Source organism: Dryobates pubescens, chromosome 20 (assembly GCF_014839835.1).
Source record: "Dryobates pubescens isolate bDryPub1 chromosome 20, bDryPub1.pri, whole genome shotgun sequence".
Taxonomy (NCBI): domain Eukaryota; kingdom Metazoa; phylum Chordata; class Aves; order Piciformes; family Picidae; genus Dryobates; species Dryobates pubescens.
In genome coordinates, this window is record NC_071631.1 from 21,553,105 (window position 1) to 21,577,430 (window position 24,326).

General features: G+C 51.7%; 1 protein-coding gene across 1 annotated transcript in view; it reads right to left on the bottom strand.

Moving 5' to 3' along the window:
- Positions 1–1,001: 1,001 nt before the first annotated feature.
- The window catches only part of LOC104301217 (myosin-3-like), a 42,335-nt gene continuing 19,010 nt past the window's right edge, over positions 1,002–24,326 (bottom strand). The window contains exons 16-39 of the mRNA XM_054170563.1: positions 20,671–20,758; positions 19,678–19,795; positions 17,019–17,142; positions 16,788–16,924; positions 16,455–16,710; positions 14,862–15,104; positions 14,325–14,501; positions 14,102–14,247; positions 13,924–14,014; positions 12,251–12,640; positions 12,020–12,146; positions 11,721–11,839; positions 10,928–11,124; positions 9,865–10,048; positions 9,256–9,421; positions 8,067–8,191; positions 7,563–7,868; positions 7,274–7,477; positions 6,874–6,999; positions 4,569–4,739; positions 4,372–4,476; positions 4,201–4,296; positions 3,944–4,081; positions 1,002–1,022 (exon numbers count right to left, since the gene is read on the bottom strand). Coding sequence (XP_054026538.1) covers positions 1,002–1,022; positions 3,944–4,081; positions 4,201–4,296; positions 4,372–4,476; positions 4,569–4,739; positions 6,874–6,999; positions 7,274–7,477; positions 7,563–7,868; positions 8,067–8,191; positions 9,256–9,421; positions 9,865–10,048; positions 10,928–11,124; positions 11,721–11,839; positions 12,020–12,146; positions 12,251–12,640; positions 13,924–14,014; positions 14,102–14,247; positions 14,325–14,501; positions 14,862–15,104; positions 16,455–16,710; positions 16,788–16,924; positions 17,019–17,142; positions 19,678–19,795; positions 20,671–20,758 — 3,855 coding nt within the window. The remainder of the gene's footprint in view (positions 1,023–3,943; positions 4,082–4,200; positions 4,297–4,371; positions 4,477–4,568; positions 4,740–6,873; positions 7,000–7,273; positions 7,478–7,562; positions 7,869–8,066; positions 8,192–9,255; positions 9,422–9,864; positions 10,049–10,927; positions 11,125–11,720; positions 11,840–12,019; positions 12,147–12,250; positions 12,641–13,923; positions 14,015–14,101; positions 14,248–14,324; positions 14,502–14,861; positions 15,105–16,454; positions 16,711–16,787; positions 16,925–17,018; positions 17,143–19,677; positions 19,796–20,670; positions 20,759–24,326) is intronic.

Genomic DNA, 24,326 nt, shown 5'->3' on the forward strand with positions numbered 1-24,326 from the left:
AAGGAAAACCAAGCTAATTCTAAACGAATTTCATTGGTAGAGCAGTAGAAAGCAGCTTTAAGAACCTGCAGTCTGTCTTCAGCTCTGCCTTTCTGTTCATGGCTGGAGTGCATGCAACTGACCTTGGACTGAAACTGATGAGATAAGAAAACTGACTTTCTTAACAGCTGCTTTGAACTGTTTTCCCTTAATATCCTAGGCTTTCTCTTTCTCCCTTTTCACTTTTCAGTCAACTACTAGGGGAAAGGGGAGGAAGGGAGAGAAGGAGTTTTGGGGGGAACCTAGAGGGGATTCTCCTCAGGAGGGTGTTTCTGTGTCACATTCTTCCCTGTATATTTTTGTATCTACTGTAAATCCTCTATCTTTTGTTTAGAGTAGAATAGAATAGAATAGAATAGAATAGAATAGAATAGAATAGAATAGAATAGAATAGAATAGAATAGACCAGGTTGGAAGAGACCTTCAAGATCATCGTGTCCAACCCATCAACCAATCCAACACCACCCAAACAACTAACCCATGGCACCAAGCACCCCAGCAAGTCTCCTCCTGAACACCTCCAGGGATGGTGACTCCACCACCTCCTCAGGCAGCCCATTCCAATGGGCAATCACTCTCTCTGTGTAAAACTTCCTCCTAACCTCCAGCCTAAACCTCCCCTGGTGCAGCCTGAGACTGTGTCCACTTGTTCTGGTGCTGGCTGCCTGGGAGAAGAGACCAACATCTGTCTGTCTACAACCTCCCTTCAGGTAGTTGTAGAGAGCAATAAGGTCACCCCTGAGCCTCCTCCTCTCCAGGCTAAGCAACCCCAGCTCCCTCAGCCTCTCCTCACAGGGCTGTGTTCCAAACCCCTCACCAACTTCATTGCCCTTCTCTGGACTTGCTCCATCAACTCAACCTCCTTCCTAACCTGAGGGGCCCAGAACTGGACACAGGACTCGAGGTGCAGCCTAACCAGTGCAGTGTGCATTTCATTCTGCTTGTAAAATACAGCTTTCCATTCACTTCTCCGACTGAGTTAGCTGTGCTTTGTGTGGTGGGAGGATTAAACCTTCACACTACCACAGACATCAAGATCTTGAGGGCAAAAAACTCTCACTCCTCTAGGAAAGCTTTCCAGCTGGACCAGCTGCTCACCAGACTCCCTTGGGACTGCACGTTCAGCTGGAGCCATGCACAGCAGCAGTGTTAGCAGGCAGGAGCAAGTGGCCAGGGATTGACTGTCCATTAGGGAGCTTATGAAGTGTTGCCACCAAATGTAATCCCTCACCCTTGGGGGATGGATCTGATGCTCTTGGAAGAAGGCCCTTGGCATCATCCCAACCTCCTGAGCTGTTCCCTGGCATGGTCAGAGAAGTCTGAAAGGGGATCTAATAAATATCTATAAATATCTCAGGGCTGTGGGTCAGGAAGGAAGGGACAGGGACAGCCTCTGCTCAGCTGTACCCTGGGATAGGCCAAGGGGCAACGGATACAAACTCCAGCACAGGAGGTTCCACCTCAACATGAGGAGGAACTTCTGCACTGGGAGGGTCCCAGAGCCCTGGAGCAGGCTGCCAGAGAGGCTGTGGAGTCTCCTTCTCTAGAGGCTTTCCAGCCCTGTGTGGATGTGTTCCTGTGTGACCTGTGCTGGATTCTATGGTCCTGCTCTGGCAGGAGGCTTGGACTCCATGACCTTCTGAGGTCCCTTCCAACCCCTAACATCCTCTGATCCCATGATCCTACGACTCTCTTGGTTCAGCAGGCAGACCAGGGGCGCAGCTCCTCCTTCATGGGGAAGTTCTTGTTCCAACAGTTACTGTTTCAAGCAGACCACTTGATAGCTATTCCCTATGTAACAAGAGTGTGAGACATCCCCGTTCAAGTCCTCATGGACTGGATGGAGAGCTCAGAATGGAGCCAGCCTCCTGAGGTGTGGTTTGACTACAAGGAGGTTAGAAATAGTTGATTCCTAACACAGGTGGCTGTGGGCTCCCCAGCTGGGCCACTCTTGTTCAGTGAAAGCAGGCAGGAATGCTGCAGTTTTGTTCACACTGCATGTTTGATGTACCACACCTGCTCATGTTTATTCTCAGCCACATTTAAGAAGGTCAGGATAAGTGTTTTTAAGCAGAAGGGCTGAAGGAAGCATGTCAGACACCCAGACTTCAGTGTAGAACAGAATGGCTCAAACACAACCACAGGAGCAGCAGGACAACCCCAGGCAGAGCTACAGGCTGGGGTCAGAGTGGCTGAGAGCTGCCAAACAGAGAGGGACCTGGGGGTGATGATTGACAGCTGCCTAAACATGAGCCAGCAGTGTGCTCAGGTGGCCAAGAAGGCCAAGGGCATCCTGGCCTGCATTAGGAATAGTGTGGCCAGCAGGAGCAGGGAGGTCATTGTGCCCCTGGACTCTGCATTGGTTAGGCTGCACCTTGAGTCCTGTGTCCAGTTCTGGGCCCCTCAGTTTAAGAAGGACATTGAGAGACTTGAAGGTGTCCAGAGAAGGGCAACAAGGCTGGGGAGAGGCCTTGAGCACAGCCCTGTGAGGAGAGGCTGAGGGAGCTGAGGTTGTTTAGCCTGGAGAAGAGGAGGCTCAGGGGTGGCCTCATTGCTCTCTACAACTACCTGAAGGGAGGTTGTAGCCAGGAAGAGCTTGGTCTCTTCTCCCAGGCAAGCAGCACCAGAACAAGAGGACACAGTCTCAAGCTGTGCCAGGGGAGGTTTAGGCTGGAGGTGAGAAGAAAGTTCTTCACCGAGAGTCGTTCATCATTGGAATGTGCTGCCCAGGAAGGTGGTGGAGTCCCCATCCCTGGAGGTGTTCAAGAGGGGATTGGATGTGGCACTTGGTGCCATGGTCTAGTCATGAGGTCTGTGGTGACAGGTTGGACTCGATGATCTTCTCTTCCAACCTTGGTGATACTGTGACACTGTGAGACTGTGATACTGTGACTCCAAGCCACAGTTCTGACTATGATTAACCTAGAAAGAAAAGGACTCTCTTGTGAACATCAACATCTGGAGCATCTGAAGTTGTGGATATCTACTTTATTGATACTGGTACAGCAGCAGCGTGGCAGAAACTGTTTGTGCCCAGAAGCAAATGGAAGATCACTTCCCACCAGTGTAGCTCTGACTACTGCAAACCCACAGCTGGAAGGACACTTCGTGTGCATCCTGATCATCCCCGGGGAAGCTCATTTTTCACTTCCTAACACCACCTGGAAAGAGGCTCTGTTCAGTCCACACGTGCCAAGATGAGTCTTTTGGTCCCTAAAAACCTCTGTCTCAATGCTCCATCCAGTGAGGATGTGCAGGTGGAGCCCAGGTCAGTGTGGTGATGTCTGTGACCCTTAATCCCATACATCATTAAAGGTCCTGGACTGCTGGGGTGAAATGGACAAACCTCTCTGCTCCCTTTTCTGCCACAGTGCTTAAGCCACCCACACCCTCATCCTTCAGGCCAAGGAGCATCCCAGCACCTCCAAAAGTGAATGTAAAGCATGGAAGAGAGGAAAATAATGCATTGATCCACTGGATCTGTTATAAAGATTCAGGCATTACAATGCTCAATTTTAGCCCTCCCAGAGCAGCATCCAGAACTTGTGCCATGCCCTACTTATACTGCACACTATCAGGCTCCTCAAAGCAGGATCAGAATCCCTTCCTTCCAAAACTCTCCTTTCTGAGTGATGGCTGCACCCATCAGCAAGGCACAGATCTGCTGCCTGAGAGGAAGAAATTCTTCACAGAAAGAAGGATAGGACCTTGGAATGGGCTGCCCAGGAAGGTGATGGAGTCACCATCCCTGGATGAGGCACTCAGTGCCATGGTTTAGCTGATTAGATGGTGTTGGGTAATAGATTGGATTTGATGATCTCTGAGGACTTTTACAACCTGGTTGATTCTGTGACTCTGAGCCAAGAGCCCAGCCTGCAGCCTGCCCCCTGCAGGGGACACCTACCTTGGTGGAGGGGACTTGTTGGGTCTTAGCTCGGAGCTTGTTCGCTTGACTCTCAGCAATGTCTGCCCTCTCCACAGCCTCTTCTAGCTTATGCTGTACTTTCCTGAACTTGGAGAGATTAGTGTTGGCTTGTTCATCCTGAAATGGCACAACAAAAGCAGCTGGAATCACCTGTCAAGGTGCTGGGGCACAGAGCCAACCTCTAAACTGACAGCCCTAGAGAATGGCAAACCAGCATCTGCCACGGGGGGACTCACAGCTTCCTCAGCCTGCCGCTTGTAAGCCTTGATTTTCATCTGCAGTTTATCTACCAGGTCTTGTAACCTCATCGTATTCTTCCTGTATTCTTCACTCTGTGGAAAGGGTATGTGCAGTTATCCACCCTGGGGAGACAAACCCTCGGGAGAGTTCTCTCTCCTCACCCCCACCTGCAGCGTCAGCTCCCTGAGGCGCCGCTCCTGCTTGCGGATGCTCTTCATGGCCTCTGCGGATTGCTTCTGTTCCTCCTCCAGCTCAGCTTCCAGCTCCCGGACCTGGTGGAACAAGCAGCAGCTGCCTTGAGGCCTCACACAGGACTCAGGGAAGAAAGGTAACTTTCACACCCATGATCAGTGCTGCTACCCACCCTAGCCTCCATCTTCAGGAGCTGTTTTTTGCCTCCTTTCAGGGCCAGCTGTTCAGCCTCATCCAGACGGTGCTGCAGGTTTTTCGCTGTCTGGTCCAGGTTCTTCTTCATCCTCTCCAGGTGGGTGCTGGTGTCATGCTCCTTCTTCAGGTCTTCTGCCATCATGGCTGTCTTGAAAGGGAAATGACACAAGAAACTGGAAGAGTGTGAAAGAAGAGTGCATGCTTTGTACCATCTGAGGACCTAGTCACGGTCCCTCCTGGCCATTCCTGCCCCCACATTTCCTGCAGCACAACAGTGGCAGAGACACAACAGGAAATGGTAGAGAAAGGGATGGGGGAAATTCTGCCTTGCTGCACACATGGAGCTTGGAACACCAGGGTAAAAGATCTGACCCACTCATTACTGTGACCTTCACTGACCCCAGGTGCCACAGGGTAGAGCAGAAGCTACATCAAAGCTTGGGAGCAAGGCATGGCACAGTTGTAAATCTTCTCTGCACAACAGATGTGGAGTCTGCACCCTGGGCTTTCATCTGTGTCCTGGGATGGCCACAGCAGCCTGCAGGGCTACTGCTACAAGGAGGGGAACTGATACAAGGTGTAAACCAATCTATGTCATCTAAGACAAAACTGGGATATGTTTAACTCTTGAACATTTGATTCCTACACAATCAAATGAAGCATTCTGGTGAAACATCAACACAACCAGTGAGATTGAATGCACCATCAGCATGTTTGCAGATGTCACCAACCTGTGTGGTGTTGTCAAGACACCAGAGGGACAGGATGGCATCCAAAGGCACCTGGACAGGCTGGAGGGGTGGCCTAGGTGAACCTCTTGAGGTTCAACAAGAGCAAGTGCAGGGTTCTGCACCTGGGCTGGAACAATCCTCACTACCAATACAGAGCGGGGGAGGAGGTGATAGAAAGCAGCCCTGAGGGAAAGGACTTGGGGGTGCTGATGGATGAGAAGCTGGACAGGAGCAGGCAATGTGAGATTGCAGCACAGAAGGCCAATGGCAGCCTGGGCTGCATCCAAAGCAGTGTTGTCAGCAGAGCCAGAGAGGAGATTCTGCCACTTCACTCTGGTGAGACCTCACCTGGAGTACTGTGTGCAGGTCTGGAGCCTTCAATATAGGAGGGACATGGACCTGATGGAGAGGGTCCAGAGGAGGGACACAAAACTGCTCAGGGGGTTGAAGCAGCTCTGCTATGAGGACAGGCTGAGGGAGCTGGGGGTGTTCAGCCTGGAGTGACAGTACCAGGGGCAATGACTTCAAACTAGAGCAGAGCAGATTTAGATTGGATGTTAAGAACAAGTTCTGCACCATGAGGGTAGTGAAACGCTGCAACAGGCTGCCCAGGGAGGTGGCTGAGGCCCCTTCCCTGGAGATATTGAAGGTGAGGCTCAACAAGGCCCTGGACAACCTGATCTAGTTGGGGATGTCCCTGCTGACTGCAGGGGGTTGGACTGGATGAGCTTTGGAGGTCCTTTCCAGCCTGGACCATTCTATAATTCTATCAAGAGCCACTACTTACAAATCAGGTAAAACTCAACACATGGCTTTGGCAGCTAAACAACTGAGCAAGTCTGCATTGAAAAATGGGAGAATAAAACAATGCCATTGGAAATGTTGCATCTCTATAAATGTGAGCAACCCCTTGTGATGCTCTGGTTTGGTTTCATTCAAACACAACACAAATGGGTGGTCGTAAGTAGTAGTAGTACCAGTAGTAGTTGTTGTTGTTTCATGAGCAACTGGAGCAGTTTTCCTTCTATTTTAACTCCAAATAATGTTTGTAAATGTTAAGATTTTGTTTGGATCCCATACTTTAGATATCATTGGCAGGCTGGGCCCCACGACACCCCAGCCCTGCCACCTGGCTGAGCACCACTGGCCTTGCCCGGGAGGATGAGGTAGAAGCCTGCAATGGAAACCTACAGCTCTCATTTGAAAAGGTCTGAAACAGGAGTTTGAAAAGATAAATATTTCAACAGACACTTCACTGGTGTCAGTACCACAGCAGGGGGTGTGGTTTACATCTCCAGGCAGCACTGGAGGAGCTTGCTTGGCTTATCCTGGCTATCTGTGGGGCTAGTTTGTTCTGATGCTGACAGCCTCAGCAACACATCTGTCAGCAGGACAAGCTCCCTGCTGCTCCTCTGTGTGTAGTCTCTTCAGCCAGGCCCACAGAACACTTCTGTGGCCAGCTTGTGGCAGGATTATTTGCATTAGCTCCCAGCAGCAATGCTGTTGGGAAGCCCTGAGAGGTCAGAGATAACCACAGAGTAACATCCTCACATCTGTCACCGCCTTCTTCGCCCGTTCCTCAGCACCCCTTGCTGCAGCACTAATATCTTCCATCTCAGTCTGGATTTGGGCCATCTCAGCTTCAAGCTTCTTCTTTGCATTAAAGAGGCTGGTGTTCTGTGAAGGAGGAAAACAGAGGCTTTGAGTGTCTGGAAGTGTTTAGGAGGAAACTGGATGAGGCACTTGGTGCCATGGTTTAGTTGGTTAGATGGTATTGGATGATAGCTTGGGCTCCATGATCTCAAAGGTCTTTTCCATCTTGGTTAATTCTATTCTATTCTATTCTGTTCTATTCTGTCTCTGATCTCTTACAAAGACCATCAGTTACTGTTCCTTCTTATTCTGTGAATCTCTGGACCAAAACCACATCTCACTTAGCACAGCAAACTACCTGGGCATGGAGCTGTTGCAGATGTTCAGTGGCATCCAGGAGCTCCTGCTCAGCCACTTTCCTCGACCGCTCTGTTTCCTCCAGGGCTGCCTTTAGCTCCTCAACTTCAGCCTGCAGCAGGTTTGCTTTGTGCTCCACCATGGCCACCTGCTCCTTCAGGTCCTCCTGAGTCCTGAGAGCATCATCCAGGTGCAGCTGAGTGTCCTAAGCATGAAAAGCCAGTTATGTCCTAATTAATTTCTTGGATACTGTGTTCAAAAAGAAATCAATCAGAAAGGTAAAACAAGACCTTGAGTATTCCCTGGATGCTGTGCAGGTGTTTCTGTGCCTCTGCAGCCTGGTGGTTGGCATGGCTCAGCTGGATCTCCATTTCATTCAGGTCTCCTTCCATCTTCTTCTTCAGCCTCAGGGCTTCACTTCTGCTCCTGATCTCAGCATCTAAAACGCTCTGCATTGTCTCCACAGTCCTCTGATGGTTCTTTTTTAACTGGCTGATCTCCTCATCTTTCTCAGCAATCCTGCTGACTTCTGATTTAATCTGAGTCAGCTCTTGGTTGACACCAAGGGTCTTGACCTCTTCACGCTCAAGAGCTGCCTTTAAAGGAAGAGAGATAAAACACACACAAAAGCAACACTTCAGAGAGCACCAGAGTCCTGGTGTCACCCAGGGACTCCACACAGCCCCCGAAAGTTTGTGGCAATCAACCCTGCACCCAGGCACTGCCCAGGAGAGAGAACAGAAAGCTGTTCTGATTGCTCTCTCTTTTTTCTAGTAACAGCTACACTAACTCACCTCTGCCTCTTCCAGAGCTAACTGCAGCTGGGATTTTTCTCCTTCAGCTTGCTTCTTGGCTTTCTCGAGGTCTCTGATCATTTTGCCTTTCTCAGTAACTTGTTCAGTCAGATCAGTGATTTCCTCTATGAGATAAGAATGGCATCAGCCTGTGGAAGCCACATGTGCTGAGCTCTCTGCTTTGGGACTTTCAACTCCTCTCTTGTACACCTGCATACATCTGTATGCACACACATCCACAAGGCTGTGTGTGTATGTCCAGACACACCAGATACAGCCAGCTGATGCAGGATGCCACAAGCACAGGGGCATCAATGTGGTTTCATAGCCCTCCTTACAGACAGCCTGGAAGACATCTGAATCATAGAATCTCAGAATGGTTTGGAAGGGACCTTCAAGATCATCCAGTTCCAACCCCCTGCCATGGGCAGGGACACCTCCCACCAGCACAGCTTGCTCAAGGCCTCATCCAGCCTGGCCCTGAACACCTCCAGGGAGGGGACATCCACAGCCTCCCTGAGCAACCTGTTCCAGTGTCTCACCACCCTCACTCTCAACAATGTCTTCCTCAGCTCCAGTGTGAGTCTCCCCTCTCCTGGCTCAGAGCCATTGTCCCTCTTCCTGGCACCACAAGCCCTTGTCAAAACTCCTTCCTTGGAGGTCACCATTGTTCCCAAGCCAAGATGCCCAGAGACCATGGCCCCATCCTGGGCCAGCCTGGCCACACAATGCAGTGAATGCAGCACTGGACACATGGGTGCCTCTGCCCTGCCCTTTCTTCCTGCCTGTGTCCCTCCCCCTGCTCAGCCCCACAGAGGTCTGTGAGGGTCTTAGATGTCAGGGTCTGCATGGGTCTATATTTCTGGGTCCACCACACTTACACTACAAATCTCACAGTGCACCTGTAACATTCACTGCTGGAAGCTGTGCAGGTTCCTGAGGGCATCACCTCTGCACCCAAATGCCCTTCATCCCTGCAGCACATAATGGAGAGCAGAACATTTGCTGTCTTAGCTTAGTCACTTCACAAACTTGCCCAACAGCTTCTGGTGAGACCTTTGTCTGTTCTCCACTCACATGGAGTCAGTGGTGCAGGCAGAGTCCTGTCACAGTGCCTCTAGCAGCCAGTAGCAGGCCTGGCTGTGGCAGGGCTGGAAGCAGCTGACGGGCAGCCAGGGCCAACACTTACGCTTCAGAGTCTTGTTTTCCCTCCTGGCTGTTTCCAGCTGCTCCAAGCTGTCCTCCCAGGCACTTTTCACCTTGAAAAGCTCTGAGTGCAGTGAGTGTGACTCCTTGGAGAGAGCCTCCCGCTCCAGCTGGCTCTCCTCATACTTGCCCTTCCACTCTGCCACCACCTGGAAGAGATGCTCCATGTGCCATGGCCTGCCACTCCTGAAGACAGATTGTTTGTGGCTCTTTGTACTAGACAAACACTGCAATTCCTGAAGACAGGACAGAGTCCTGTTGCTTTAGAGGGCTGATAAAGCACAGAGTCACAGAATGTTAGGGGCTGGAAGAGACTTCAAAAGCTCATCCAGTCCATCCCCTCTGACAGAGCAGCATCACCTAGAGCAGGTCACACAGGAACACATCCAGGAGGGTTTTTAATCTCTCCAGAGAGGGAGGCTCCACAACCCCCCTGGGCAGCCTGCCCCAGGGCTCTGTCACCCTCACAGGGTAAAATTTTCCCTGATGTTCCCTGGTAGACTCAGCTTGATTTCAGCATTGGCTTAAGTAGGGAGCATTAGTTTGGCCTTCTAGAAGACTGAGTCTAAGAGATGCTGTGCTGACTTCTCACCTTATCATAGTTCTGCTGTTTCCTGTTAAGGGCAGCAGCCAATGTGTTTGCTCTCTCTATGTCCACTGTCAGATCCTCCACCTCCCCCTGCAACTTCAACTTCACCTTCTCCAAGGAGGCACACTTGGAATTCACAGCCTCTGCCTGCCGCTCTGCTTCCTGCAGGTGCTGAGAGAGCTTTTTCCTTAAGGAATACAAATAAAACAAGCATGGGGTTAAAACAGCCCAGTGTATTACAGACATCATGCAAAGAGTAGGGTATCACAGGGGCACAGAATGGTAGGGGCTGGAAGGGACCTCAAAAGCTCATCCAGTCCAACCCCCTGCCAGAGCAGGGTCACCTAGAGCAGGTCACACAGGAACACATCGAGGAGGGGTTTGAATCTCTCCAGAGAGGGAGACTCCACAACCCCCCTGGGCAGCCTGCTCCAGGGCTCTGTCACCCTCACAGGGTAAAATTTTCCCTCTTGTTTCCATGGAACTTCCTCTGCCTCAGCTTCCACCACTGCCCCTTGTGCTGGCATTGGGCAGCACCCAGCAGAGCCTGGCTCCAGCCTCTGGGCATCACCCTGCACAGCTTTAGCAACAGCAATGAGGTCACCCTCAGGCTCCTCCTCCCCAAGCTACAGAGCCCTCAGCTCCCTCAGGCTCTCCTGGCGAGGAAGATGTTCCACTGCCTGCAGCAGCTCTGTGGCTCTGTGCTGGACTCTCTCAAGCAGTTCCCTGAGGTCCTTCTTGAACTGAGGAGCCCAAAACTGGACACAAGATTCCAGATGTGGCCTCAGCAGGGCAGAGTAGAGGGGGAGGAGAACCTCTCTTGACCTACTGACCACAGCCCTTCTGATCCAGCCCAGGATGCCCCTGGCCTTCCTGGCCAGCAGAGCACATTGCTGGCTCAAGGTCAACCTCTCACCCACTAGGACCCCCAGAAGTAATTTTTTTAATCAAGTTAATTAACCCCAGTAAAATCATTTTGGTCAGGCTACTAAAAGCAGGTCTGTGTTCCTGGCAATGTACACAACTCCTGCACTGTTCCTCTCTGCTCCTCTCATCCTCCACCTACTTGGCCTCCTCCAGCTCCTCCGTGCGCTGAATGGCGTCCGTCTCGTATTTGGTTCTCCACTGAGCCACTTCACTGTTGGCCTTGGACAGGGCTCGCTGCAGCTCCCCCTTGGCCTCCTGCTCCTCCTCATATTGCTCCCGGAGCAAGTCGCAGTCGTGGCGAGCAGACTGCAGGGCGTGGGCCAGGGCGTTCTTGGCCTAAACAGGACCCATGGACCAGACCATGGCACTGAGCACCACATCCAGTCTTGCCTTAAACACCTCCAGGGACAGCAACTTCACCACCTCCCTGGCAGTCCATCCCAGTGTCTAATTCCCCTTTCCATCAGGAAGTGCCTCCTAACATTCAACCTAAACCTCCCCTGGCACAGCTTCAGGCCATGCCCTCTCCTCTTGTCACAAGGTGCCTGGGAGAAGAGCCTGAACCCCACCTGACTACAACTTCCCTTCATATTAGTTGTAGAGTACGGTAAGGTCGCCCCTGAGCCTCCTCTTCTCCAGACTGAACACCTCCAGCTCCCTCAGCCTCTCTCATCAGACTTTCCCTCCAGTCCCTTCCCCAGTCTGGTTGCTCTCCTGTGGACCCTCTCCAGGTCAGGCTTTCCAGTTAAAACCATGGAAAATATTCACCAAAAGTGAGCCCCACATTAACCTGGCAGAGCCCAGTGCTCTGCAGAGCCCCTGCCCAGCACTGAGTTACACTGCAGCAGCAATGCTCAGAAGCTTCCCAAAGGGTATTTTAAAGGAATCTGGCAGGTTTTGAAGCCTTGGCACACACTCAGAGTCCACACTACCTTGCTCTCTTCCTCTAGCTGCCTTTTAAGTTCTTCTATTTGCTGTGTAATTGCCTGCTTGCTTCGGGACAGCTGCAGTGCTACAGCTTCTCTCTCCTCCAGCTGACGGCTTAGCTCACCTGTGACAAGAGGAGACAAGTTGCCAGCACTGTCTGGGTTAGACATTCAGATACAAACAGCAGTCAGTAACAAGTGAAGTAGCTTACCCACCCAAGGACCACTCATGGGAGACGTTGGAGGTTGTCTGTGCTACTGGAGGAAGGAAAGATTCCCTCAGCAGATCTTGGTGCCTTCCTTACCTGACTCTGTCTGGAGCTGGGCTTTTTGCATCACCATCTCGTTGGTATTTCTCTGGTTTTCCTCAACCATGGCCTGCATCTCTCTCAGCTGATCTTCCAGGCTGCGGTGCCTTTTTTCCAGCGTAGCCTGAAAGAGAGCAGGGAAGTGTGGCCTGTGCCTGCTGCTGCGCTGCTCCGCTCCAGGCAGCCAGCACCGGGGACGCTGCAAGGACTGCGCCAAAAAAGGAGCACCTTGGACTTAGCAATGGCCTCTGTACTACTGGCCAAGTGGTCAGCCTCCATCTTCAGCTCGCTCTTCTCCTTCTCCAGCTTCTGCTTCACCCTCTGCAGGTTGTCGATCTGCTCCCCGAGCTCAGCGGTGCTGTCCGCGTGCTTCTTCCGCAGGGCGGCAGCCGTGGCCTCGTGCTGCAGCGTGGCCTCCTCCAGGTCACGACGCATCTTCTGGAACTCTGCCTCACGCTTCTTGTCCAGCTCTGCCTGAGCAGTGCTGGCTCCTCCTGCCTCTTCCAGCCTGGCACTGATGCCCTCAAGGTCACGAGCCAGCTCGGCACAGTGCTTCTCCGCCTTCACCCTCATCGCTTTCTCGCTCAGTGTCTCCTCTTCCAGCTCTGTGACGTGGGCCTGAGTGATAAGGAACCAGCACAACAGCACTTACCCAGGGGACAGCAAATTCAGTGCTTAGGTTAATGTGTCACAGCCCCAAGCCAGGTTCTGGGGACTAGAGGCAAAGCAAAGTCCTTTGAGTATTACTGCTTGGGCATTGCAGTGCAGGCTGGTCAACAGGAAAAGACCTACAGGCCCACCCAGACTAACTTTAGATCCCAGCTTTCCTTGGTGTGTTGGGTTTGTGTGGCCAGGCTTTGGTAGCAGGGGGCTGCAGGGGTGGCTTCTGTGAGAAGCTGCTAGAAGCTTCCCCTATACTCAAGACAAGCAATGCCTGCTGGCTCCAAGCTAGACCTGGCAGTGGCTGAGACCATCAGTGAAGGTGGTAGCACCTCTGGGCTCACATCTTTAAGACAAGAGGAAAAAGCCCTGCACAACACCAGCAGCAGGCAGAAGGCAGGAGTGAGAATATGTCAGGAAAATAATTCTGCAGGTCAGTGGAGAAGGAGGCGGCAGAAGTGCTCTGGAGGTCATAGCAGAGATTCCCCTGCAGCCCATGGTGAAGACCCTGGTGACACAGGTTGTCCTTCTGAAGTTCTCAGAGATTACAGCAGGGCAGATGTCCACCCTGCAGCCCATGAAGGACCCCAGGCCAGAGCAAGTGGATGCCCAAAGGAGGCTATGACCCAGCTGCTGGCACAGACCTGTGACCCTGTGGAGAGCAGCCCACACTGGAGCAGGTTTGCTGGCAGGACTTGTGACCCTGTGGGGAATCCTCCCACTGAGGAGTAGCAGAGCACCAGAGACAATGTCTGATGAACTGACCAAAACCCCCTTTCCTGTCCTCCAGTGACACTCAAGAGAAGGAGGTAGGTACAATCAGGAGTAAAGTTAAGCCTGGGAAGAAGGGAGGGGTGTGGGGAGGGATTCTCAAGACTTGGGTTCACTTCTCCTTATCATACTCTCATTTCATTGGTAATAGATGAAGCTGATTTCTGCTTTGCCCATGAAGGTAAGTGGTGAAGGAGCTCTCCCTGCCCTTCTCTTTCCATAACCAAACACACACGAGCTTCCTGTTGCATTTTCTCTCCCCTGTCCACCTGAAGAAGGCAGCACTAGAGTGGCTTTGGTGGGTGCCTGCCAGCCAGCTAGGCTCAGCCCATCACACCTGGGTGGAGGACATTGCACAAGGTGTGGAGGCAGTGGCTGTGGCTGGTTGCCAGCTGTGGACAAGCATTAGTTGTGCTACCAGGGGTTAAGCAGGCAAGCAGCAGAGGTGAAGCAGACACAAAGGCTCTTGCCTGCAGTTCTCTGATCTTCTTCTGCAGCCGAGCCCCTGAATGCTGCTGCTCCTCGACTTTGTTTTGCATCTGGTTGAAATCAAAGTCCTTCCTGTGGAGGAGATCTTCTTTTAATAAACACAAAATGCATCCAGGTACAAACAAGCAGTGAGTTTGGCTCTAATGCTTCTTCTCATACTTCCTTAATTTTTCATCTAAGTGCTGCTTATCGTTCTCCAGATCCTCGATGGCTTCCTGGGCAAGTTTCAAGTCTCCCTCAAGCTTTCTCTTTGCACGTTCAAGATCCATACAACCTTTTCTTTCCTGCTCTAAAGATCCTTCAACCTGTAGCACAGACAGATATAAAGGTGAGTGGTGGAACCACTGAAGCATCTCCCCCTTTTTCTGTGCAGCATGCTCACTTGGTTCACTTGCTGCTCCAGCTTGATTCTGGCTTTGGTGAGGGTGTTCACTTTGTCCTCCTCCATTTGCAGGTCATCCAGTGCCTGCTGGTGGACTTCTTGCAGGACCTTCTTCTCCTTGATTAACTTTGCAATGGTCTGATCCAAATCTGTCATTTCTTCTGTTAGATTTTTAACCTAATGTAAAGGAAAATACCTGAAGGTCATTGATAATCTGGGGGGTTATACAGCCCTGTGATCACCCAAAGGCAATGAACTTCTTGCTGGACTACCAGAGAGACTTCATGAGTTGCACTACATGGCCAGACCATACACCTTCTCTGTTCATGCATCAACCCTTCTGAAGTCACACAGCAATTCTGGGCTTTCATTTTAGTGCATTTCTGTGTGCACAATACAGGTGACCAAATCCAGCACCAAGCCCACAGATTTCCTTACACAAAATCATGTTCTTGTCCAAGCTGAGTGCACCTTCCTAGCCTACACAGAGACAGAACAACCACTACTGAATGTGCAAAGAGCAGAAATACAAAGCACCTTGTTCTCAGAGGCATGCTTTTCCTTTTCACCCTTGCCCAGTGTTAACTCCAGGTCATCAATATCTTTCTTCAGCTCAGAGCACTCATCCTCCAGTTTCCTCTTTCTGGCTGCCAGATCAGCGTTTATCTCCTCTTCATCCTCCAGTTTTTCCATGACCTCCTTTATCCTTGCCTCCAGCTGGAACTTTGCTTTGATCAGCTGGTCACATCTTTCCTCTGCATCAGCCAAATTTTCAGTTTCCTTCACAGAGAAAACAGAGATGTGCTCCATTGTCACATGGGGACTGACACTTGCAGAAGCCACCTGCTCATTATGCAGTTGGAGCATCAAATAACAGAATTCCCAGTCAAAGAATTGTTTTGGTTGGAAAAGATCCCCAAGATCATCCAGGCCAACCATCATCCCAGCACCACCATGGCCACTAAACCACATTCAGAAGTGCCATGGCCACAGGTGTTTTGAACACCTTCACAGGTGGGGACTCCACCACCTCCCTGGGCAGCCTCTGCCAATCCCTGACCACTCTTGCAGCAAAGACATTTTTCCTCCATTCCAACCTAACCCTCCTCTGGCACAATTCCAGGCCATTTCCTCTCCTTCTATCACCTGAGACTAGGGAGCAGAGCCCAACCCCCACCTGGCTCCAGCTTCCTCTCAGGGAGCTGTAGAGAGCAATGAGGTCTCCCTCAGCCTCCTCTTCTTCAGGCTGAGCACCCCCAGGTTCCTCAGCCGCTCCTCCCCAGCCCTGTTCTCCTGACCCTTCCCCAGCTTTTTTGCCCTTCTCTGGGCATGCTCCTGCCCCTCTATGATCATCTGGGAGTGAAGGGCCCAAAAATTAACACAGAATTGGAGGTGTGGCCTCAGCTCTTCCCTGAACACTCAGACAAAAGTGATGTGACCTGAAGAGCAATATCTGCCCCTGTACTGAGTACTGGTTAGGCCACACCTTGAGTCCTGTGTCCAGTTCTGGGCTCCTCAGGTTGGGAAAGATGCTGAGATGCTGGAAGGTGTCCAGAGAAGGGCAACAAAGCTGGGGAGGGGTCTGGAGCACAGCCCTGTGAGGAGAGGCTGAGGGAGCTGGGGTGGCTTAGCCTGGAGAAGAGGAGGCTCAGGGGAGACCTTCTTGCTGTCTACAACTACCTGCAGGGAGGTTGTAGCCAGGTGGGGGTTGGTCTCTTCTCCCAGGCAAGCAGCACCAGAACAAGAGGACACAGTCTCAAGCTGTGCCAGGGGAGATTTGGGCTGCAAGTTAGGAAGAAATTCTTCCCAGCAAGAGAGATTGGCCATTGGGATGTGCTGCCCAGGGAGGTGGTGGAGTCACCATCCCTGGAGGTGTTTAGGAAGAGACTGGAATGCAGTGCTTGGTGCCATGGTTTAGCTGATTAGATGGTGCTGGGTGAGAGGTTGGACTTGATGGTCTTGAAGGTCTTTTCCAACCTGGTTAATTCTATGCCATGCTATGCTATGCTATGCTATGCTATGCTATGCTATGCCATGCTATGCTATGCTATGCTATGCCATGCTATGCTATGCCATGCTATGCTATGCTATGCTATGCTATCCTGTTCTGTCTGGGGTCGAGCTACTCACGGTCTGGACTTGCAGCTGCAGCTCCTTTTTCTCTCGCACCAGAGCAACCATTTTTTCTTCCAGTTCTTTCCTCTTGGTTTCTGATTTAGCCAACTCTTCTTTCATCCTCTCAAACTTTTCCTTCATTGTGGCCAATTCCTTCTCAGTTCCCACACTTTTTAGGAGGGGTTTCAACTTGAAGAAGAGCTTCATCCAGGGCCAGTGCTTGACGTTCATGAAGGCACGGATGTTGTACTGGATGCGGAGGACAGACTCCCTGGAATGAAACTGCTCCATCAGCACTGCAAAGAAAAGCACTTCCCTGGGAATCCAGGGCTGGCAGGAGACACTCACCTGCTGTCTGACATTCTCCTCAGCTCCAGCCTCCTGAGGTAGCCCCTGCATAAGGCCTGTGTCCGCGTGATCAGCTGTCCTAAGCGATCATCTCGCATCTCCTCCAGCACACCCAGCAACCCTGCCTTGAAGAACACCTGCAGCCAAGGGACAGCAACCAGTCACTGCTGGGCTCATACCTCAGAGCAGTGAATGACTTCTTCTCACTGTGTGGAAAAAGGAAGTGTTTACCTTAGTGTGCCCAAATCTGTACTGAGAATGGTCTATCTCAATGGAGGAGAGCAGCTTTTCACAGGCCTTCCTGCTGTCCACAAACTGCCCCTTTGGGATGGCAGCAGCGTTCAGAAGGTAGTACCTGACCAAAGAAAGAACCAAAGCTTAGCTGTTGGCATCACTGGATCCATGGCTAGCATTAACAGGAGGAGCTTCAACAAGGCCAAGTGCCAGGGCCTGCACTTGGGGCACAACAGCCCTGAGCAATGCTCCAGGCTTGGGGCAGTGTGGCTGAAAGCTGTCTGGCAGAAAGGGAGCTGGGGGTGCTGATGGACAAGCAGCTGAACAGGAGCCAGCAGTGCCCAGGTGGCCAAGAGAGCCAAAGGCCTCCTGGCTGGGATCAGCAATGCTGTGTCCAGCAGGAGCAGGGAGGGAACTGTCCCCTGAGACTCAGCTCTGGGGAGGCCACACCTCAAGTGCTGGGTTCAGTTTTGGACACCTCAATGCAAGAGAGATGTGGAGGTGCTGGAGCCAGGGCAGAGCAAGGCAAGGAAGCTGCACTGGAGTTCACATCTATCCTGCATCTCTTTTCTGAACCATATTCAGCTTCTCACAGTCCTCCCAAAGGGTCTAAAGCAGAACCAGACACAGCATCTAGCAATGGACTTCCCAGTCCTATGCTGAGAGACAATTCCACCCCCTCTTCGTTCATCATGCTTTTGTTTACCCACACACCAATCTGCCCACCCACATCCCTGCCTTGGGAAGTCTTCAGTAAGTGCCCCAAATGCCACTTGTCCCTTTCCACTGTCCCTGCCTGTCCAGTGCTGTACATGTGCTGTGCTCTTTGTTCCTAGAGATCTGACCCTACAGTTGCCTTTGTTCAGACACAAGCAGAGGACCCCAGCTGGCTTTCCATGAATTTAGCAGCCCTTTGGAAATGTCTTACCTGCATAGAAGGTCCTGAGCTAGAATTGTTTGCTCATGGAGTTCTTTTATCTATGAATTGAGGTAGAAATGTTGGCCTGTAGAAATGTTAGCCCCATGCAAAAGGAGAGGGCCACCTGGCACTAAGTTAGATGTAAAATGGAGCTACATTTGTGACTCAGGCTTGGTAATGTCATCAGAAAAGGGCTGTCATAGAACTATAGAGGTTGGAAGAGACCTCTGAGACCATCAAATCCAACAACTCCCCCAGAGCTCCCACAGCCACCACTGCTGCTCAGCCACTGCCACTGCACCACAGCCCTCAGCACCACATCCACACAGCTTTGAAACCCCTCCAGGGATGGGGACTTCACCACCTCCCTGGGCAGCCTGTGCCAGGGCCTGAGAACCCTTCCTGGGAACATATTTTTCCTCATATCCACGCTGAACCTCCCCTGGCACAACTTGAGGCTGTTTGCTCTTGTCCTGTTGTATATGAGAAGAGACCAACCCCCACCTGGCTCCAACCTCCTTTCAGAGCATTGTAGAGGGCAATGAAGTCTCCCCCAGCCTCCTCTTCTGAAGATAAACCAACCCCATGTCCCTCAGCTGTTCTTCACAAGACTTGTGTCCAAGGCCCCTCACCAGCTTCATTGCTCTTCTAAGCAGCTCAGCCAGTGCTGTGAAACCACTCAGCTCTGATCTCTGATCAAATTCCCTTCAGTAAAACCATTCTACTTGGAATTATTTAATGTTATTCAAACTCCCAGTAGGTAGTGATTAAACACAGGATGTGGTACACACCACCCTCCTCTGCATGCTTGTTTGACACTTGCGTCAGCTTTGAGGACCTAAGCAGAGTCCCCAACACATTCAGATGGACCTGAAGTGACAATAGGTTTTGGCACAAAGCACTCAGGAAGGCATGGGTGGGCACTGCCCACACAGCTCCTGCTATGAGATATGACTTCATACTTCCCATAGTTGTTAAATATTAAAATAGCCTTTCCCTGAGAACTGTCTGACTGACTTGTTGGGTTTTATGAGAATCACACAATCACAGAATGGTAGAGGTTGGAAGGGACCTCCAGAGATCATCCCCTCCAACCCTGCTGCCAGAGCAGGGTCACCTAGGGCAGGCCACACAGGAACACATCCAGGTGGGTTTTGAAAACCTCCACAACCTCTCTGGGCAGCCTGCTCCAGTGCTCTGCCACCCTCACAGTAAAGAAGTTTCTCCTCCTGTTGAGGTGGAACTCCCTGTATTCCAGCTTATATTCATTATTCCTTGTCCTATTACAAGGTGGCACTGAAAAGAGCCTGGCCCCTTCCTCTTGACCCCCAGTCCTCAGATATTTACAGACATTGATCAGATCCTTCTCAGCCTTCTCTTTTCCAGACTAAAGAGTGCCAGGTCTCTCAGTCTTTATTCAGAGAAGAAATGTTCAAGTCCTTTAATCATCCTCTTAGCTCTTTGTTGGACTCTCTCCAGCAGATCCCTGTCTCTCTTGAACTGGGAAGCCCAACACTGGACACAGTGCTGCAGGTGTGGTCTCAGCAGGGCAGAGCAGGGGGGCAGGAGAACCTCCCCAGCCCTGCTGGCCACACTTTTGCTAATGCACCCCAGGATACCATTTGACTTCCTGGCCACAAGGGCACATTGCTGTCCCATGAGAAGGCTCTCTTGGGAAGAGAAACCTTCTCTCAGATGAAGTGGGCTGGATGCAAGCCCCAGAGGGTTGTCACAGACCTTTGTTTAAAATCCCCATAAGGAATCTTGTTGGGAAATCCCTTCCTGCAGATGCGGATGCCCTCCAGAACGCCGTTGCAGCGCAGCTGGTGCAGGACAAGCTTGTGATCCATCAGGCCTGTGACAGAGCAACATGGGGACACAGGGATGTTTCTCTGGCACTGGTCAGTTGCTCTGCCTGCCAGCTTCTAACTGAGGTGCATTGTGCTGGTTTTGCACCAGGCAGAGCGGGAGAATTACCCCAAAGGAGTAAAAACCAACACTTGCACACAGTTTGGAAGCTAAATGACAATAATAGTTACAAAAAGTAGACTAAGTGCAAAAGGTAATAAATATATACACATACCTATTTATATATAAGCCAGCAATAGCCCAGGGCCCCACCTCACCCCCTGGAACAAGCCCCAAGGCTGCATCGTGCAGCTAAGATAGCTCTGTCTCTGTCCCCACTGCACCAGGCCTTGCCTCCCACACAGCAAACCCAAACAGGAGAGGGAAAGAAGAGAAGGTGCAAGAGAGCAAAGAGCAAACTGTTCTTGCCTGACTATTGTATAGAGATTTGCAGAAGGATGGGATGAAAATATTCATAAAATCCTATCTCATAGACTCACAGAGTTGTCAGGGCTGGAAGGGACCTCAAGGATCAGCCAGCTCCAACCCCCTGCCATGGGCAGGGACACCTCACACTGCAGCAGGTTGCTCACAGCCACCTCCAGCCTGGCTGCAAACACCTCCAGGCAGGAGGCTTCCACCACCTCCCTGGGCAACCTGTGCCAGGCTCTCACCACCCTCATGGGGAACAACTTCTTCCTAGCAGCTAATCTGAATCTCCCCATTTCTAGTTTTGCTCCATCCCCCCAAGTCCTATCACTCCCTGACACCCCATGTCCAACCCCCTGAGTACTGTCCAGCCCACTGGTACTCTCTAGTACTCTGGAAGGCTTTTATTTCTGCTAGGACCCAAGCCCTCATGCTATAACCTGGATGACTTGCCTGGGGTCTTGGTTTCATTGGGGATGATGCAGCGCACAAAGTGGGGATGAGTGGTTCGCAGGTTGGACATCAGCTTGTTCAGGTTCTCCTGTGAGAAGAAGGTGATCTGCAATCCCAATATGCCTCATGGCACCACACAAACATTCTCAGTACCATTTGACTCTGGGGGGGGGGGCTTGAAATTCCCCCCAGAATAAAACTGCCAGACCAGCTCAGTTGGAAAGCAAAAGAAGGACTAAAATCTAGACATGTGGGACGCAATGAACATGGACAAGATATTCATTTGCAATTGAGAAACCACACAAGAGCCCCCCTGGACAAAACCAGGGGTTACCATCAGCTTCCCCCTCCCTGCTCCCTTCCCCCCCACCCTGTACAAGGGAAAAGAGAGAGAGAAGAGCAGAGAGTAGCTTGCTAGCACTTAGCCACAATACAGAAATGCAGCCCAGGTCAGCAAGCCAGCGAAGCACCAGCTGGGATCTGCTAGAGTGAAGAAGCCTAAAAGAGCAAGAGTTAGTTTATACAACTAACTTGATGTTAGTGATCAGACCAATGGGATTAGTTAGACCTCATCATTATTTTCCCTTTACATCCAATGGTAATTCATTTGTTTTGGTGAGAGACTGGCACAGGTTGCCCAGGGAGGTGGTGGAAGCCTCATCCCTGGAGGTGTTTGCAGCCAGGCTGGATGTGGCTGTGAGCAACCTGCTGTAGTGTGAGGTGTCCCTGCCCATGGCAGGGGGGTTGGGACTGGTTGATCCTTGAGGTCCCTTCCAACCCTGACAATTCTGTGGTTCTATGATTTACATTCTAGCACCTTCTACTCAATCTGTGGAACATTTTCCTAGGCATCAGCCTAAACCCACCACAAACTCTGATGAAAAAGTAAAGTTCAGAAGTTTTCCCTTAGTCTTGTAGTGACTGCTCTGCAGCTCCTGTGCAGGCACCAGTAAAGGGAACAGTGACTAAGAGTGGATACAGCTGAGCAGCTTCCCTCCTGTCTGAGAATGAAAAGCTGTCCTTGGTGGTTAGAAACCTATCATAGGTGCTGCTAGGTGAGGATGAGGATGGAGAGGAATGAGCAACACTCAGAGATACCAATATGCTCTTTCTTGATCAAATGGATGATGGGTTGGTTGGGTTGGTTTGTTACCCAGATGTACCAGTTGTGAGAATTGAGCCACAAAATCCATGTTTGCCTGTGGCATCAGAAGCCATCAGCACTGCAGGATAGATTCTATCAGGACTGCCTTTGTTTAGCCATCTCATGCAATAATGACATGCTCTGAGCAGGGCCCATGTCAGCCAGGTGGATGCTGCACTCCTCATCCTGCCAGGAAAGGCTGACCCTGTTCCAAGATACAGATGAGTCACAGCAGCATCAAGGGGCAGCAACATGAAATTTGTGTGGCCCACACTGACTGCAAAGCACTGACAGCCAAACAACATACTGAGCCCAGAAAGCCACATCCTGGAAGATACCAGTTACATCCAAAGAAGGGAAGGATGCTGTCAGCATCAAAGGTCAAAGCCCAGACAGCCTCTGGGCTGTCTTGAAACTGTAAAACCTGATCAAAGCCTGTGACTTCCCTTCTCCTCCACTGGATCTCTTCAGCAAAGCTGAATTCAAATTAAGCTTTCCCAGATCCCAAAGGTAACCTTACATAGAGCAGGTGGAATGGTGAGCTAGCACAGAGCAGGGGGAATGGTGAGACAGCACAGAGCAAAGGGAATGGTGAGCTAGCACAGAGCAGGTAGGAATGGTGAGCTAGCACAGAGCAGGTAGGAATGGTGAGCTAGCACAGAGCATGGGGAATGGTGAGCTAGCACAGAGCAGGGGGAATGGTGAGCTAGCACAGAGCAGGTAGGAATGGTGAGCTGGCACAGAGTAGGGGGAATGGTGAGCTGGCACAGAGCAGAAGGAATGGTGAGCTAGCACAGAGCAGGGGGAATGGTGAGCTAGCACAGAGCAGGTAGGAATGGTGAGCTGGCACAGAGTAGGGGGAATGGTGAGCTAGCACACAGCAGGTAGGAATGGAGAGCTAGCACAGAGCAGGGGGAATGGTGAGCTGGCACAGAGTAGGGGGAATGGTGAGCTAGAACAGAGCAGGGGGAATGGTGAGCTGGCACAGAGTAGGGGGAATGGTAAGCTGGCACAGAGCAGGTAGGAATGGTGAGCTAGCACAGAGCAGGGGGAATTGTGAGCTGGCACAGAGCAGGTAGGAATGGTGAGCTGGCACAGAGCAGGGGGAATGGTGAGCTAGCACAGAGCAGGTAGGAATGGTGAGCTGGCACAGAGTAGGGGGAATGGTGAGCTGGCACAGAGCAGGTAGGAATGGTGAGCTGGAACAGAGCAGGTAGGAATGGTGAGCTAGCACAGAGCAGGGGCAATGGTGAGCTAGCACAGAGCAGGTAGGAATGGTGAGCTGGCACAGAGCAGGGGGAATGGTGAGCTAGCACAGAGCAGGTAGGAATGGTGAGCTGGCACAGAGCAGGTAGGAATGGCAAGCTAGCACAGAGCAGGTAGGAATGGTGAGCTGGCACAGAGTAGGGGGAATGGTGAGCTGGCACAGAGCAGGTAGGAATGGTGAGCTGGCACAGAGCAGGTAGGAATGGTGAGCTGGCACAGAGCAGGTAGGAATGGTGAGCTAGCACAGAGCAGGGGCAATGGTGAGCTAGCACAGAGCAGGTAGGAATGGTGAGCTGGCACAGAGCAGGTAGGAATGGAGAGCTAGCACAGAGCAGGTAGGAATGGTGAGCTGGCACAGAGTAGGGGGAATGGTGAGCTGGCACAGAGCAGGTAGGAATGGTGAGCTGGCACAGAGCAGGTAGGAATGGTGAGCTAGCACAGAGCAGGGGGAATGGTGAGCTGGCACAGAGCAGGGGGAATGGTGAGCTGGCACAGAGCAGGTAGGAATGGAGAGCTAGCACAGAGCAGGGGGAATGGTGAGCTGGCACAGAGCAGGTAGGAATGGTGAGCTGGCATAGAGCAGGTAGGAATGGTGAGCTAGCACAGATCAGGTAGGAATGGTGAGCTGGCACAGAGCAGGTAGGACTGGAGAGCTAGCACAGAGCAGGTAGGAATGGTGAGCTAGCACAGAGCAGGGGGAATGGTGAGCTGGCACAGAGCAGGTAGGAATGGTGAGCTGGCACAGAGCAGGTAGGAATGGTGAGCTGGCACAGAGCAGGTAGGAATGGTGAGCTAGCACAGAGCAGGGGGAATGGTGAGCTGGCACAGAGCAGGTAGGAATGGAGAGCTAGCACAGAGCAGGGGGAATGGTGAGCTAGCACAGAGCAGGTAGGAATGGTGAGCTGGCACAGAGCAGGTAGGAATGGTGAGCTGGCACAGAGCAGGAGGAATGGTGAGCTAGCACAGAGCAGGTAGGAATGGTGAGCTGGCACAGAGCAGGGGGAATGGTGAGCTGGCACAGAGCACGTTGGAATGGTGAGCTGGCACAGAGTAGGGGGAATGGTGAGCTGGCACAGAGCAGATAGGAATGGTGAGCTGGCACAGAGCAGGGGGAATGGTGAGCTGGCAGAGAGTAGGGGGAATGGTGAGCTGGCACAGAGCAGGTAGGAATGGTGAGCTGGCACAGAGCAGGTAGGAATGGTGAGCTAGCACAGAGCAGGGGGAATGGTGAGCTAGCACAGAGCAG